The sequence below is a fragment of the Anabrus simplex genome, chromosome 10, assembly GCF_040414725.1.
Source record: "Anabrus simplex isolate iqAnaSimp1 chromosome 10, ASM4041472v1, whole genome shotgun sequence".
Classification (NCBI taxonomy): domain Eukaryota; kingdom Metazoa; phylum Arthropoda; class Insecta; order Orthoptera; family Tettigoniidae; genus Anabrus; species Anabrus simplex.
In genome coordinates, this window is record NC_090274.1 from 35,140,540 (window position 1) to 35,156,360 (window position 15,821).

General features: G+C 42.1%; 1 protein-coding gene across 1 annotated transcript in view; it reads left to right on the forward strand.

Annotated features, from left to right (window-relative positions):
- The first annotated feature begins 6,862 nt into the window (after positions 1-6,862).
- The window catches only part of dyl (dusky-like), a 147,609-nt gene continuing 138,650 nt past the window's right edge, over positions 6,863-15,821 (forward strand). The window contains exon 1 of the mRNA XM_068229313.1: positions 6,863-6,950. Within this exon, the coding sequence (XP_068085414.1) occupies positions 6,894-6,950 (57 nt within the window). The 5' untranslated portion in view covers positions 6,863-6,893. The remainder of the gene's footprint in view (positions 6,951-15,821) is intronic.

The window sequence follows — 15,821 nt, forward strand, 5'->3', positions numbered from 1 at the left end:
CTGAACTGCATTCAATCTTGTAGCCAAGACATTCCATACATTTTCTGTTGGCTTTAACTCCGGCCTGCGTGGAAACCAGTCATGACCCTCAAACAATTTTATGTTATTTTTGATCTGTGATATTAACACATCCAAAATGGCTGCCGTTAATAGAGCTTTGGATGTGGAATTGTATTTTGATACTGTTAAGTACAAATCCTAACAGAGGAAGGGTTTTGCGACGTAATAATTTTGGGACTCTGACTTACGGAGAATTTCTGCAATGATAAACTGGACAATATCGAAAACATTCGTTAGTAGCGTAGATGATGAAACTATAGTGAAATTAGAATATCCCGCGAATAGTTATATTTATTGCCGTTGGGTTGTATCTGATCTATCAAGCAGTACTTTCACTGCCGGACTGAGTGGCTCAGACGATTGTGACGCTGTCCTTATGACCCCCACTTGACAGGGGTGATTCTGGCTCAGTCCGGTGGTATCTGAGGGTGCTCAAATACTTCAGCCTCGTGTCGGTAGATTTGACACGTAAAAGAAAATATGCGCGTCTAAATTCCGGCAACTCGGCGTTTTTACACACGTAGTCAATGAGAGGTACAAACTGACACACATTTTAGAACGAAGGGTTCAGAAAGGAAACTGTCTAGTGGTAGACAAAAACACTAAATCAAAACAAGATTTTATTGAAAATGAGTAGACTCGATTCTTTTCTGAACTGCTTCCTGTAAACAGTTAGAAGCTACGATAAATTTGCGTACCCCTTCAGACGATCCAACGGTGTCGTCCTGATGGTGAACAGTCCAGATTGCAAACAAGTGGGTATTTGAAGGGGATGATTTGGGTTTAACACACATTAATGAGTCGAGATTGCGGCCAGGCATAAAGTAGAGGCGCTTAAGCGAGAATAGAATGAGCAAGAATATATCATTTTATATGTGTCACGCTGCTTATCTGGGTGGATTGTGGCAGCAGTATGGCATTACTAAAGGCACCTACAGTCTTCTGAAGTTCTTTAGAAAACCGCTTTAATTATTACCAGAGAGATTTGAATTTATTCACAAACCAGCTCTCAGTTGGTACATCAAGTTCTGGTACACACAATTGGAATACTGGGTAATACACAAAAAAAAGTTAAAAGCATGTAAGAAAAAAACCCACTTGTTTCCAAATAAACTGACTATTTCACTTCTTATGTATCATTTTGGAATAATAATCAATATTCTAAAGGCTAATGCATTGTCGATGCAACCACTCACTTCTTTCATTGGCATAATAATAATAATAATAATAATAATAATAATAATAATAATAATAATAATAATAATACCAGGCGAGTTGGCCGTGCGGTTATGAGCGCGCGGCTGTGAGCTTGCATCCGGGAGATAGTAGCTTCGAATCCCACTGTCGGCAGCCCTGAAGACGGTTTTCCGTGGTTTCCCATTTCCACACCAAGTAAATGCTGGGGCTGTACCTTAATTAAGGCCGCGGCCGCTTTCTTCCAACTCCTAGGCCTTTCTTATCCCATCGTCGCCATAAGACCTATCTGTGTCAGTGCAACGTAAAGCCACTAGCAAAAAAGAAATAATAATAATAATAATAATAATAATAATAATAGTAGTAATAATAATAATAATAATAATAATAATAATAATAATAATAATAATAATAATAATAATAATAATAATAATAATAATAATACTCACTAATCCACCATAAACAACCACCCCTCTAGTTATGTTATACAATAAAAGAAGATAATCTTCTGAATGGTAAGATTACCTCAAACTGTCCGGCTCCATGGCTAAATGGTTACGTGCTGGCCTTTGGTCACAGGGGTCCCGGGTTCGATTCCCGGCAGGGTCGGGAATTTTAACCTTAATTGGTTAATTTCGCTGGCACGGGGGCTGGGTGTATGTGTCGTCTTCTTCACCATTTCATCCTCATCACGACGCGCAGGTCTTCTACGGGTGTCAAATCTAAAGACCTGCACCTGGCGAGCCGAACATGTTCTCGGACACTCCCGGCACTAAAAGCCATACACCATTTCCATTTCATTTACCTCAAACTAAATTATTAAACATTTTCCATAAGAAAAATATTTTTAAAAATATGGTTAGGTTATCTAAAACATCCCAATGTACCAGTTAATGTTAATACTACTAGAACAAAAATTACATATGAGACTGTTTTGAAAATCCTATCTGTTTTATGTATCTCACGTCAACACTAATCTCTTGTTCGCAGTCAAGACACAACCTATCCCACTGCCACAGACCAAGGTGAAGGCCGTAAAATTATTATTACTTTCATTGATATCACGCCAAAGTGAGTGGTTTCAGAAATCCTTGCAAACACTGTCCCTTACATCCGTGCTGTGGTTGACAATATTTTTGCCCCTTAACCTAGTTTTCACTTCTCAGTCACCCGCCAGTTACTGGCAAGTAATGTAAGTTCCGTTTGGAAAAGAAAGTTATGCATATGTGCGCGCGCGCGTGTATGTGTCATTCAATTGGAGGCGTCCCTTATGGAGAACAATAACGGACTGACGAAATGAAAAGCGAAGGTGCGATCATTTCGAAGGAACGCTCTTTAACACACCCTTCCTTTCCTCAATCTTCTATCCCCTCTCTGGGTTACCCGGTATATAACGCCAGATTTCTCTCGCCACCATTCATTTGATGTTCTACATTCACATAGTGTGTTCCTTCCGTTCAGTGCTGTGAAGTGTATAACTGGTGAAAAGTGTTCCACAACCTGTTCTGTAACTCTTGGACTGTACAGCTTTAGAAAATACATGGTGAGTTTCTATTACTTAGTTATTCATGGATACTTCTTATAAAGCATCGCAATCAGTGTGTGGCTATGTGGCTGTGTCTTCTTTCAAGTGCCTAATTAATGATCAATCAACGAGTATCAGATACGGAAGACGACGGTGAAGAGAAATATTGTGGTCGTGTGTATCCGACGTATCAGACATAACGGAGACTTGAAGGCCATTTAGATGACGGTATTAACTGGCAAGGTCGTGGACCTGGACGTCAATACAGAAGAGGCCATGGAACTGGATGTTAGTACAGTACTTCACGGCCTTACTTAGGAGTCCATGCAAGTGGAGTAGTGGATTACTTTACTTAGGGGGCCATGACAGGGCATCATTAATGTGATAAGGGCGGATAAGTCTCTGGTAAGACCGCAGATAGAGTATGGGACCCTCACCAAGATTACTTGATACGAGAACTTTAAAATAAAAAGTAATTCAAAGGAAAGTAGCGCGATTTGTTTTAGATGATTTCCGAAAAAGGAGTAGTCTTACTATAATGTTGCAAACTTTGGGTTGGGAAGACTTGGGAGTAAGGAGACGAGATGCTCGACTATGTGGTATGTTCCGAGCTGTCAGTGGAGAGATGGGAGTGGAATGACATTACTAGACGAATACGTTAAAGTGGTGTTTTTAAAAGTAGGAAAGATCACAATTTGAAGATAAAGTTGGAATTCAAGAGGACAAATTGGGGAAAATATTCGTTTATAGGAAGGGGAGTTAGGGATTGTAATAAATTACCAAGGGAAATGTTCGATAAATTTGAAAATGTTTAAGAAAAAGCTAGGAAAACAATTGATAGGGAATCTACCACTTAGGCAACATCCCTAAATGCAGATCATTGATTGATTGATTGATTGATTGATTGATTGATTGATTGATTGATTGATTGATTGATAACATGGAAAGTTTTGCGTCGATAATTTTCCGACATCACGGTAACCATGGCAACCAGCGAACGTCATCTGTGAACACTAGGACAGGAATAAAAAATTTAAAAAGAACATTATCCATGCTTCTATGCTTGTCCGCGTAGCGGAAGAACTTGGTTAAATTTGATTATTTCTCAAGAGTTTTGGATATGGCGTACTTTGGTTATTCCTTAGCGAGCATTAAGACATAATATGTATGTTAAACGAGCTTGATATAAATAAAATGCACTACGATACCACGGTCGTTTTCAACAGTATCTGAATGATGGCGGGAACAATGAGTGAAAATTAATTTATAGAAAATAAACAACAAAATATGACAGACCATTTGCAAAAATGTATTTTGCAGAAGAGGAAATCCCTACTTTTTCACAGGTTTAAAGAAAGGAATGATATCTGGTATCATATTTCTCTTTGGAAAAATCAAATGATCATAATGATGCATTTCACTGAATGAGACTCAAGTTGATAACGATTCATTTATTTGCATCAAAGGAATCGTTTTCGAGACACATCTGTATGGAATTTGGATTCGATAAAAGCAGGATTCGGTGGATCGAAAGGGAAAAAATTGACTCAGGGTCTATGAAATAATCAGGTCTGCAGAGTATGACGAGATGAGGCCTCTTTGATAAAATGATATCTCTCTCGCTCATGGCCATCCAACAATACTTCACATCACAGCCTGCACGGTTGCTAGGTAACATCGCGTCACACAGTTTGTATGGATAATTTCAGGTAATTTCCCCCCTCCCCAAGCCATACGACACATTTATGTCGAAAATAAATTATTAAAACATGCAATTATTCTAGGTTCATTTTACCCACGAACCCCCTTTATAAATTGGTTGAATTTAGTTAGGGTGAGCAATATTTCACAGCGGTAACGGACCGCCTAGGAATACACCAGAGTACAAGGACGTTTACTGTCTACCGGATCCAATGTCTGGGTCAAGGTTTACGTCTGGCTGTTGCCTACCTGCTTTCAGATTAACAATCACCTTCTCCTCGACAGACAAGCACGCGGGGGATCAGAGATTCCGTCTTCTGTAGGCTGCACGTAAGATCCGGGGTCGTGACACTTGCTCCATTATAATAAGGACCTTTCAAGATAATACTCATAGAGACGCTAAGTATGCTTGGAATGGCAGGTTTTGTGGCTGAATGGAAAACAAATTAGAGCAGTATTCATTTAGATGAAGTCAGTAAAGCAACAGATAACATAAATCAGGAGGTCTTGGACACGGATATCAGTCATGCAACGCGTGGGGCTCGGATGTTTCGAAGCTGCAAACATCCAAAGAGTATTGCATATTTAATACATTTCCGACTTACTAGATCGTGTTCAGTAAAACGTAAAGCGAAATCATCTGCGTACAGGTCATGAAGGCCCTTGGAGGGGAGGAAGGTAAAGGCTTCCACTATCCGTAACCTCAGCACTTGATGGGGTAGAGTGGTTAGCTCTACGCCCGGCCGCCTTTGCCCCCAGGAATTAACCTGGTATTCATTGTTGATGTAAACTGAGTGAAATTCAGGACCACATGCACCTACAGAAAAGGAAATCTCGTTTCTTAAATTTTTCCACTTCTTGACGGGGAATCAAACCCACGTCCTTGCGGGTGAATGAAGAAAGCATTTTCCGCCTCGGCCAAAGAAGCACGCGGTAGTGATTACATCCTTCCACATAGGCTTAATGTCAGGAAGGGCATCCGGTCGTAAAACCGGACCAAATCCACATGTGCGCCACAGTTCGCACCCGCTACTCCACAAGTGTGGGAATAGCGGTAGAAGGAGAAAGTAAAGTAATACCTCATCAAGGTAGCCTTAATATGAGATATAGTCAATGTAAATGAGATTTTAGAAAAAGAAATTCATGTCCTAGTGTTTCTTACGGAACGTAAAAAGCTTTTGTTGCTAGTGCCTTACGTCGCACCGACACAGATAGGTCTTACGGCGACTATGGGATAGGAAAGGCCTAGGTGTTGGAAGGAAGCGGCCGTGGCCTTAATTAAGGTAAAAATGGGAAACCACGGAAAACCATATTCAGGACTGCCGATAGTGGGGTTCGAACCCACTATCTCCCGGATGCAAGCTCACAGCTGCGCGCCCTAACCGCACGGCCAACTCGCCGGGTTATATCAAGTCACATGTACCACGTTTGTTGAAATTGCAGGTTTGCCTATATCTTTACGCAAATACATTGCTCCTTAACTGTGTGCAACCTGCTACGTACAGAACGTATTGCGGGTTTCTATAGGCCTTCGCCTGCAATTACTGGAGTGATAGTTTCATGATTTTATTTTATGATTACTCAAATCTGACTGAACTTAGAGACCTACCGCTACCAACGTCTCATAATTCACCGGCAGGTAATTCCGGAGGAATTAAAACAAAAATGAACCAAATACGAGTAGGTCCATTAGAACAAACGGACGGATTGGTCAAAGCTGTTTTAGTAAACTCTCTCAATGCATAGATATTAAAATATTTATTGTCTGTATGAATTCTTTTGCCTTATTGCCTATTTCCGTCAAAAGTATTCAAAAAAAAAAGAAATATGTTGAGCTGGCCCTAAAATATCATCCCTTGATAATTTATGTAACCAAATAATATGTCTGGAATTCTGTCTATCTACTGATTTCTCTGTGTCTTAACTGAAATGATTGTTGAAAAATATCATGAGACATTTTAGTTTAATATTATTGTACGGATACGCATATCTTTCATATCTAAAAGTATGTTTAATAGTCATAAAATATTCCCCCGTAGTTAGCTGATGTTATTGAAATGCCTTGATATTGCAGACTTCCTTCATTCCTCAAAATTATAACCTTTGAACTTAAGGTGAACGTATGTTATGAATAATGGCGGCCCGAAGTTTGATCCTTGCGTGACCCCAGTTTATTACGAATACGATCACATCGTTCCCACCTGTACTGTCCACAGCGTGTGGAGGAACCTTGTTGCCTACTCTCCATTACGACTGTGTGACGGCTCGTGTTCTCCATCCGGATGGATTGCCATGACGTCAGGTGAAAGCTGAGCCAGTATAAAACTGGTGTGTTCTCTGTGACCCCATTTAGTCGTAGTAGTGTTGGAAGAGTGTCAAGACTACCGTGTGTATATTGTGTGTGTGTGCTCGTATGGCATCGCTCTTCTGGTGGACATTCCTTCAGTGTGACCAACCTTCCTCAGTGCTGGTGAGACAGGGTGGCAAACCTGATCCATTTCTTTTTGTAGTGACCATCATTTTAGAGATGTTGAATTTCTGCTCCGTTTCTCTATAATACCCTTTGGAATTGGAATATCTTAATCGTTGTACAGTTCGGCGTCAATGAAAAATTACTAAAGGAAGAATTTTTCAAAATAAATTCATGGTTTTCTTTCGTACCAGGTAGCTTTTTTTTTTTTTTTTTTTTTTTTTTTTTACGTTCTCAGGACATTGTGGATAACCGCCTAGTGTATTTAAAGTTTGGGAGGACTGTGCGATAATACATACCAGTGTGCATTGCCAAACATGCGTAACGTTTTAGGAAATTGGCAGTCGAGATCTATAAGTAAGGAATCATCCTGGCATACCTACATATATATAAAACTCTAACGTGTATGTTCCACAAAACTCAAGCACTTAAACCAGAGGGAGTTAAAAGGTGTGTTTTGTACAAAAATCTCACTGTCGGCAGCCCTGAAGATGGTTTTCCGTGGTTTCCCATTTTCACACCAGGCAAATTCTGGGGCTGTATCGTAATTAAAGACAGGTTCGCTACTGTCCCGTGGGATTCGAACCCACTATCTCCCGGATGCAAGCTCACAGTCGCGCGCCTCTAACCACACAGCCAACTCGTCCGGTCATTAAAATATTACACCAGTACTGCATGTTAACAGCTGTTTATACCAAGCTCGATAGCTGCAGTCGCTTAAGTGCGGCCAGTATCCAGTATTCCGGAGATAGTGGGTTCGAACCCCACTGTCGGCAGCCCTGAAGATGGTTTTCCGTGGTTTCCCATTTCCACACCAGGCAAATGCTGGGGCTGTGCCTTAATTAAGGCCATGGCCGCTTCCTTCCTATTCCTAGGCCTTTCCTATCCCATCGTCGCCATAAGACCTGTATGTGTCGATGCGACGTAAAATAAAATAGCAATAAAAAGTTGTTTATAGCACTGGGAGGTGTTTGAGACTTCCTTCAGATTAGTGTTACATATACTCTAAGGCCAGTGTTAAGCGTTAAGTGCTGACGGTTGCTTAAAAGGGGAAACGCAATTAGATAATGATTAATTCCAATCAGACGTGAAAAGTGAAAGAGGTCTACTCTTAAAAGAAAGAAGGTTTCGGCGAAATGGAAAGTAAGAAAAGGAGTGGGAAGGCCGCGAACATGAAAGACTGAATAGGCAAAAGATATTCAATTAGTTTTCCCATCGGGCTACTTCGGAAAAGTTACGATAGACAGACCACAATTATTAATTACATCATCATCATCATCATCATCATCATCTGTTTACCCTCCAGGTTCGGCTTTTTCCCTCGGACTCAGCGAGGGATCCCACCTCTACCGCCACAAGGACAGTGTCCTGGAGCTTCAGACTCTTGGTCGGGGGATACAACTGGGGAGTATGACCAGTACCTCGCCCAGGCGGCCTCACCTGCTATGGTGAACAGGGGCCTTGTAGGGGGATGGGAAGATTAGAAGGGATAGGTAAGGATGAGGGAAGGAAGCGGCCGTGGCCTTAAGTTAGGTACCATCCCGGCATTCGCCTGGAGGTGAAGTGGGAAACCACGGAAAACCACTTCGAGGATGGCTGAGGTGGGAACTGAACCCACCTCTACTCAGTTGACCTCCCGAGGCTGAGTGGACCCCGTTCCAGCCCTCATACCACTTTTCAAATTTCGTGGCAGAGCCGGGAATCGAACCCGGACCTCCGCGGGTGGCAGCTAATCACGCTAACCACTACGCCACAGAGGCGGACTATTAATTACATACTGAGTTTTTTTAACGTAGACTTACGTTGTGTAGCAAAAACAAAATTGAAAATCTGAAGCGTAGTTTTCATGAAATAGCATGTCAGAGCGAGGCAAAATTTGTGCTAAATATGTAACGTCACACGCGTACTCTGTTATAAGATGGCGCTCTGTTGACTCGCGCGCTCAGCTGGAGGTTAGCTGAAGCAGCGGAAGCAATACAATAAGCAAGTCAGCGAAATCCTGAAAACCCTACGGCCGTTACTGTAGTGACAAACCAAACCAAACCCCACGGTGCAAAAGCCCCGAAGGGCCATGGTCTCCTAAGCGACCGCTGCTCAACCCGAAGGCCTGCAGTTTATGAGGTGTCGTGTGGTCAGCACAAGAATCCTCTCGGCCGTTATTCTTGGGTTTCTAGACAGGGGTTACTATAGTGAGAGCCTACCGCAAATTTTCTTTCAGTTTATGCGATAATAAAAGAAATAATATGCAATTTTATCGTATTTTACCGGAAGAAATTATATACATTGCAAAATTGCAAAACATACATTTAAATTTAGCCCCCTTGAAGTGGTCGAAGTTGAAGGCTTCCATTTTCTTTAAGTACCACTCATTTTAATTTCTTAGCAAACACATAGACTACATCCACTGTTTCTTTGAGTAATAATGTGTCCTACTCCTTGAATGAATGGTTAGCGTTGAGACCTTCGGTTCAGAGGGTCCCCCGTTCGATTCCCGGCCGAGTAGTTGATTTTAATCCCGTTCAATTAGTTCTTCTGGCTTTGCGGATTGAGTGTTTGTGTTTGTCCCAACACTCTCATCTTCAAATTCAGACAACACACGAGACTACCAACCCCACAGAGACACGTAATGTTAATTACATCCTTCCAGGTAGCGTCAGGAATTGGGATCCGGCCGTAAAACAGGGTCTATCCCTATATATAACATAGTTCGCACTCACAACGCTTACACGTGTGAGAAAAGTGGTGGAATAATAATAATAATAATAATAATAATAATAATAATAATAATAATAATAATAATAATAAATAAATAAATAAATAAATAAATAAATTTACCGACACGAGGCTGACGTATTTGAGCATCCCTAACACCGGACTGAGTCACGATCGAACCTGCCAAGCTGGGGTCAGAAGGCCAGCATCTCAACCGTCTGAAACACTCAGTCCAGCGTGTATGAATAAAAATTGCCCCGGAATTTACTTGGAAGTGAAAATGGGAAACCACAGAAAACCATTCCCAGGACAGCCGACGGTGGGGTTCGAACCCATTCGCCTCCCGAATGTAAGCTCTGCCCTTTAGCAGCAGCGCGTTAATAAACGAGGCCACTCTGCTCGGTTATCATCATCATCATCATCATAATCACGTGACAATTTCAATGCTTCATCCTTCGTTGTTCTTTCTTCTTCCTGCAATTCTCCTTCATTTCTCACTATGTCTCCTTTTCCTCTCCTAGGACCATTTTGAGCCTATTTTCTTTCCCTTGCGACCTTGGAATCCTTCCATTTTTAACACTTTCTTTCTAAAAATCTCTCTCTCTCTGTTACTTCTTCTTCCGTATGTTGTTTCTTTCCAAATTTTTCTTGACTTCCTGAATCCAGGTTGTTGTTGTTGACTTCTTGTTCCAAAAATATTTGAAGATCTGTTTTGGTTAACCTGTTGTCATCCATTCTGTATATATCCAAAAATTTTCAATCGCCTCTTCCGCATTCTATTTTTTCTATGTTTTCTACGTTCCGGTATATTTCATAATTACTTCTTGATTTCCAGAGTTCTGTAGTTCTTAGCGGGCCGAGCATTTTCCGTACCGTATATTTTTTTCCAGTACTAATTTATTCAGCTTGTAATCAGTACAGGGGCTGCCTGGCCGAGGCGGTAAAGGCATGCTCGGTTCGCCGGAAGGACGTGGGTTCGAATCCCCGTCAGGAAGTCGTAAAATTTAACAAACGAGATTTCCACTTTCGGAGGTGCATATGGCCCTGAGGTTCACTCAGCCTACACCAAAAATGAGTACCAGGTTAATTACTGGGGCAAAGGCGGCCGGGCGTAGAACTAACCACTCTACCCCATCACGTGCCGAGATTAACAATGGTGGAAGCCTTTACCTTCCACTCCTCCAAGGGCCTTCATGGCCTCTACGGAGGTGACTTTGCTTTGCTTTTGTAATCAAGTACTATACATTCACTCGCGTTTAGGCATTCCTTTTTGAATACTGCGTTGTAGTGTTGTATTGTGAGTTTTTTTGTTCTTGTTTTGCTGTTTGCTTTACGTCGCACCGACACAAATAGGGCATATGGGATAGAAAGGCCTAGGAGTGGAAAGGCAGCGGCCGTGGCCTTAATTGATGTAGCCAACCAGCATTTGCCTGGTGTGAAAATGGGAAACCACGGAAAACCATCTTCAGGGCTGCCGACAGTTGCATTCGAACCCACTATCTCCCGGATGCAAGCTCACAGCTGCGCGCTCCTAACCGCATGGCCAACTCATCCGGTTTTGAGGTTTTTAGATGAACACTTGTTGTTGTTGTAGATATTCCTAGTTATCCCGTATGCTCTTTCCATCTTGTGTATCTTTCCTTCTACAGCGGATTTTTCCAAACCATTTTCTTGAATTGAAAATGTAAACCTACAACCTGTTTTCCAGTCATTGACCGGGTTAGGGATGTAATGAATGAAGCAGATATAGGCTATTAGTACGATGGGGTCGCCACTCCCAAAGTGATTTATTAATCACTGATAGATGCTACGAAATGAGAATAGAGAGTGTTGCTGGAATTAAATATGACAGGGAAAACCGGAGTACCCGGAGAAAAACCTGTCCCACCTCCGCTTTGTCCAGCACAAATCTCACATGGAGTGCCCGGGATTTGAACCACGGTATCCAGCGGTGAGAGGCTGACGCGCTGCCGTCTGAACCACGGAGGCTTTCTTTGGAATTGTTTCTCCCAAATATTTGAATTTCTTTACCTTCCTTATACGACCAATTTCTGTTATTAGAAATTCTGGAGCATTTTTTTATATTTGTCATAAATTTGGTTATTTCTACATTATTATTATTATTATTATTATTATTATTATTATTATTATTATTATTATTATTATTATTATTATTATTATTATTATTTCCGTTTAATGTCATAATCACGCAGGTAGGTGTTCGGAGAGGCTTGGATAGGATGCGAATATTGTGCACCACCCCACGTTTGGCAGTGGGTCAAAGTAGGTAACCATGGAAACCCACCTTTAGGGCCGATGGCGGTGTAGTTCGTACGCCACCATGTCCCGAATGCAATATTACAGTTACACGACCCGTACCGTGGAGCCAACTCGCATGTCTCAGTCCGTATTTGTGTAATAACAACGACACCGGAATAAGTATTTCAGAGAGTAGGCCGACAACATACAAAATAAAGCTGCTCTGGCATGTTAAATATCGTGGACAAAGAATGGCCATTGTAATGCTAAACAATACTTCAAGAAAAGGAGAGGAGAGAGCCGACCATACCTTCCCGCTTTCTTCCTTCAAGGATCAGTGTGTTTTTCCTTGCCCCGCGTTCCGGAACACTTGCAGCATTGTTCCACAGCATGTTAAGGAGAAATGTTATGGCATTACACGAGGACGTTCGAAATAAAGCGTAGCGCTGTGGAACACCAATTAGAATTCTGTTACCAGGCACAGCTAGATTCATTGAAAATTAACTCATTAAAGCGTGTCCCTATTTTGAAGACAGCGTCGAGATCTTATTTTAATAATACCTAAATATTCAGGATGTGTGTTCTCCTAGGATGGTAATATAGTAAGTGAGATTGAATCAGTCCGCCTCTGTGGTATAGTGGTTAGTGTGATTAGCTGCCACCCCCCCCGAAGGCTCGGGTTCGATTCCCGGTTCTGCCACGAAATTTGAAAAGTGGTACGAGGGCTGGAAGGGGGTCCACTCAGCCTCGGGAGGTCAACAGAGTAGAGGTGGGTTCGATTCCCACCTCAGCCATCCTGAAAGTGGTTTTCCGTGGTTTCCCACTTCTCCAGGCAAATGCCGGGATGGTACCTAACTTAAGGCCACGGCCGCTTCCTTCCCTCTTCCTTGTCTGTCCCTTCCAATCTTCCCATCCCCCCACAAGGGCCCTGTTCATCATAGCAGGTGGTCATCCTCCCCAGTTGTATCCCCCGACCCAGAGTCTGAGGCTCCATGACACTGCCCTTGAGGCGGTAGAGGTGGGATCCCTCGCCGAGTCCGAGGGAAAAACCAACCCTGGAGGGTAATCAGATTAAGAAAGAAGATTGAATCAACGTGCAGTAATGAAAAAATGAAACGACGTATGGCTTTTAGTGCCGGGAGTGCTCAAGGACAAGTTCAGCTCGCCAGGTGCAGGTCTTTTGATTTGACACCCTTAGGCGACCTGCACGTCGAGATAAAGATGAAATTATGATGACGACACATACACCCAGCCCCCGTGCCAGCGAAATTAACCAATGATGGTTAAAATTCCCGACCCTGCCGGGAATCGAACCCACGATCCCTGTGACCAAAGGCCAGCACGCTAACCATTTAGCCACGGAGCCGGACAAGGAGCAGCAAAGCTAATGCAGTGAGCTCGCGGTTGCGATCAACTGTATTCTGTAAGAAGAAAGTCAGCTCCCGGACGAAACTATCCTTACATCGGCCTGTTTTCAGACCAACATTGCTTTACGGGAGTGACAGCTGGGTGGACTCAAGATATCTTATTAAGTTAGAAGTAACAGACATGAAAGTAGCGAGAATGATTGCTGGTACAAACAGGTGGGAACAACGGCTGGAGGGCACTCGGAATGAGGAGATAAAAGCTAAGCGAGGAATTGGGTCGGAGGGATACAAATGGGAAGGAGGACCAGTATCTCGCCCAGGCGGCCTCATCTGCTATGCTGAACAGGGGTCTTGTGGGGGGATGGGAAGATCGGAAGGGATAGACAAGGAAGAGGGAAGGAAGGGGCCGTAGCCTTCATTAGGTACCATTCCGGCATTTGCCTGCAGAAGTGTGAAACCAGGGAAAACCACTTCGAGGATGGCTGAGGTAGGAATCGAACCCCCCTCAGCTCAGTTGATCTTCCAAGGCTGAGTGTACCCCGTTCCAGCCCTCGTGCCACTTTTAAAATTTCCTGGCAGAACCTGGAATCGAATCCGGACCTCCGGGGTTGGCAGCTAATCACACTAACCACTGTATTACAGAGGCGGAGAATATGTTGTATCTGAATATTTAAAAAAACTCAAATGAATCTAAAAATAGCCTGTTTTCCGTTCTGCTCTAGCTACTTTCCTCAACTACCGTAACCAAGACCAAGGGAGTCACACGTGACCTTCAGTTGTGCCATGGCACCCTGGTCAGTCTCGTAATCCGGAGATACGACACATAAATTCGTCAAGTACAACAAGTGAAAGCGTTCACATTTGGCAGTGTCACGTTTCAGAAAGCACTTGTTTCACTTTCAATAATTACATTAGAGTATGCTTAATAACAAACACGTTATAAAATAGCGATTAAAACGGTGTTTAGAGAACGGCTCCTAGAAACTGTGATAACAGGCATGAAAGAACTAAATCGTTTTAATTACGCTGTCTTGTTTTTCAATGGTTTATCCTTGAATATTCTCACCGTGCAAGGTTTATTTATTTTCCATTAAAGCACCGTGTAATCACGAGAATTACACGGTTAATTTTCGAAGTTTCTCTGTAACTCACAACAGATGTCAGTGACTAAAAGTTTAGAAACTGCATTTGTTATGCAAACATGCAGAAAGTTGCAATACAGTATGTTACATGTTCTCTCTTTACGGAGCTCTTTTCTTTAAAACATTTTTGAGTGAATAATAACTTACCGGTTTGCTAGTGTTGTGTACCCTAGTTTATGGGTTAGTTTTTGCAACTGTATTAATTAGTAGAGATGTGTGGGAGCAGAAACGAATTAACAATAATAGCCAGGCTACATTGTTGGTCATCACCCAGCAATACAGGGTGTTTCGAAAATGGGGGCATAATTTCAGGTATGTATTTGTTATACGTAGACAATCAAAATTGTTCATTACAAAATGTGTCCGGAAATGCTTCATTTTCGAGTAATGGCCTTCACAACACTGAACTTCACCGGAACGTTTTTCTTCCGCAAGTCATTGTCATTACAGAAGATGTTCAAAATGTCTACCTCCTGCTTGAATACAGACCTCACATCGATGTATCATTGACATGGATCGAATGTTTCCTGATCGATGGATAGGTAGAGGTGGCCCGATTGCTTGGTCTCCACGCTCACCTGATATGAACCCTCTCGTTTTTTTCTTGTGGGGCCATTTAAAATCATCGGTGTATTCGTCTCCGGTGTCTGCTGTGGAAACCCATCGGAATCGAATTGTGGCATCGTGTGAGGACATACGCAATACTTCTGGAGTTTGGGATCGTGTTCGCAGGTCAATGAGACATCGATGTGAGGTCTGTATTCAAGCAGGAGGTGGACATTTCGAACTTCTTCTGTAATGACAATGACTTGCGGAAGAAAAACGTTCCGGTGAAGTTCAGTGTTGTGAACTCCATAACTCGGAAATGAAGCATTTACGGACAGATGTTGTAATGCACTATTTTGATTGTCTACATGTAACAAATACACACCTGAAATTATGCCCCCTATTTTTGAAACACCCTATATAGTGGCATTCGAGGCCTAGGCTTTAAACCCTTTTCTCCCCTATTATCATTCCTTTTCCTCTTATTCTTCATTTCCTGTGTATATTTTTTCTCATCTGTTTTTGACAAATAGTGAATAATGACCTCAGTATTTTACTACGACTTATAAAAACTATCACGATATAAAGCACCATCTTTGCCAGTTAGTTAGACTGAACAATATATCCACGTCAGGGATGATAGACTCATTTATAAACGTCTAAATTCATGAATATCTCCATTATCTCGTAACTGATCATTCGGTAAAAATGCATGAGTCATAAAGTATTGTAAATCCTATTTTTCAACAATATTTGTACAGTACTATTTTTAAATGAAACTAATACAGTATTTCCAGAGCCTTCTATATGTTTCTCAGTCGTGGCCATCCATCAATACTTCACAT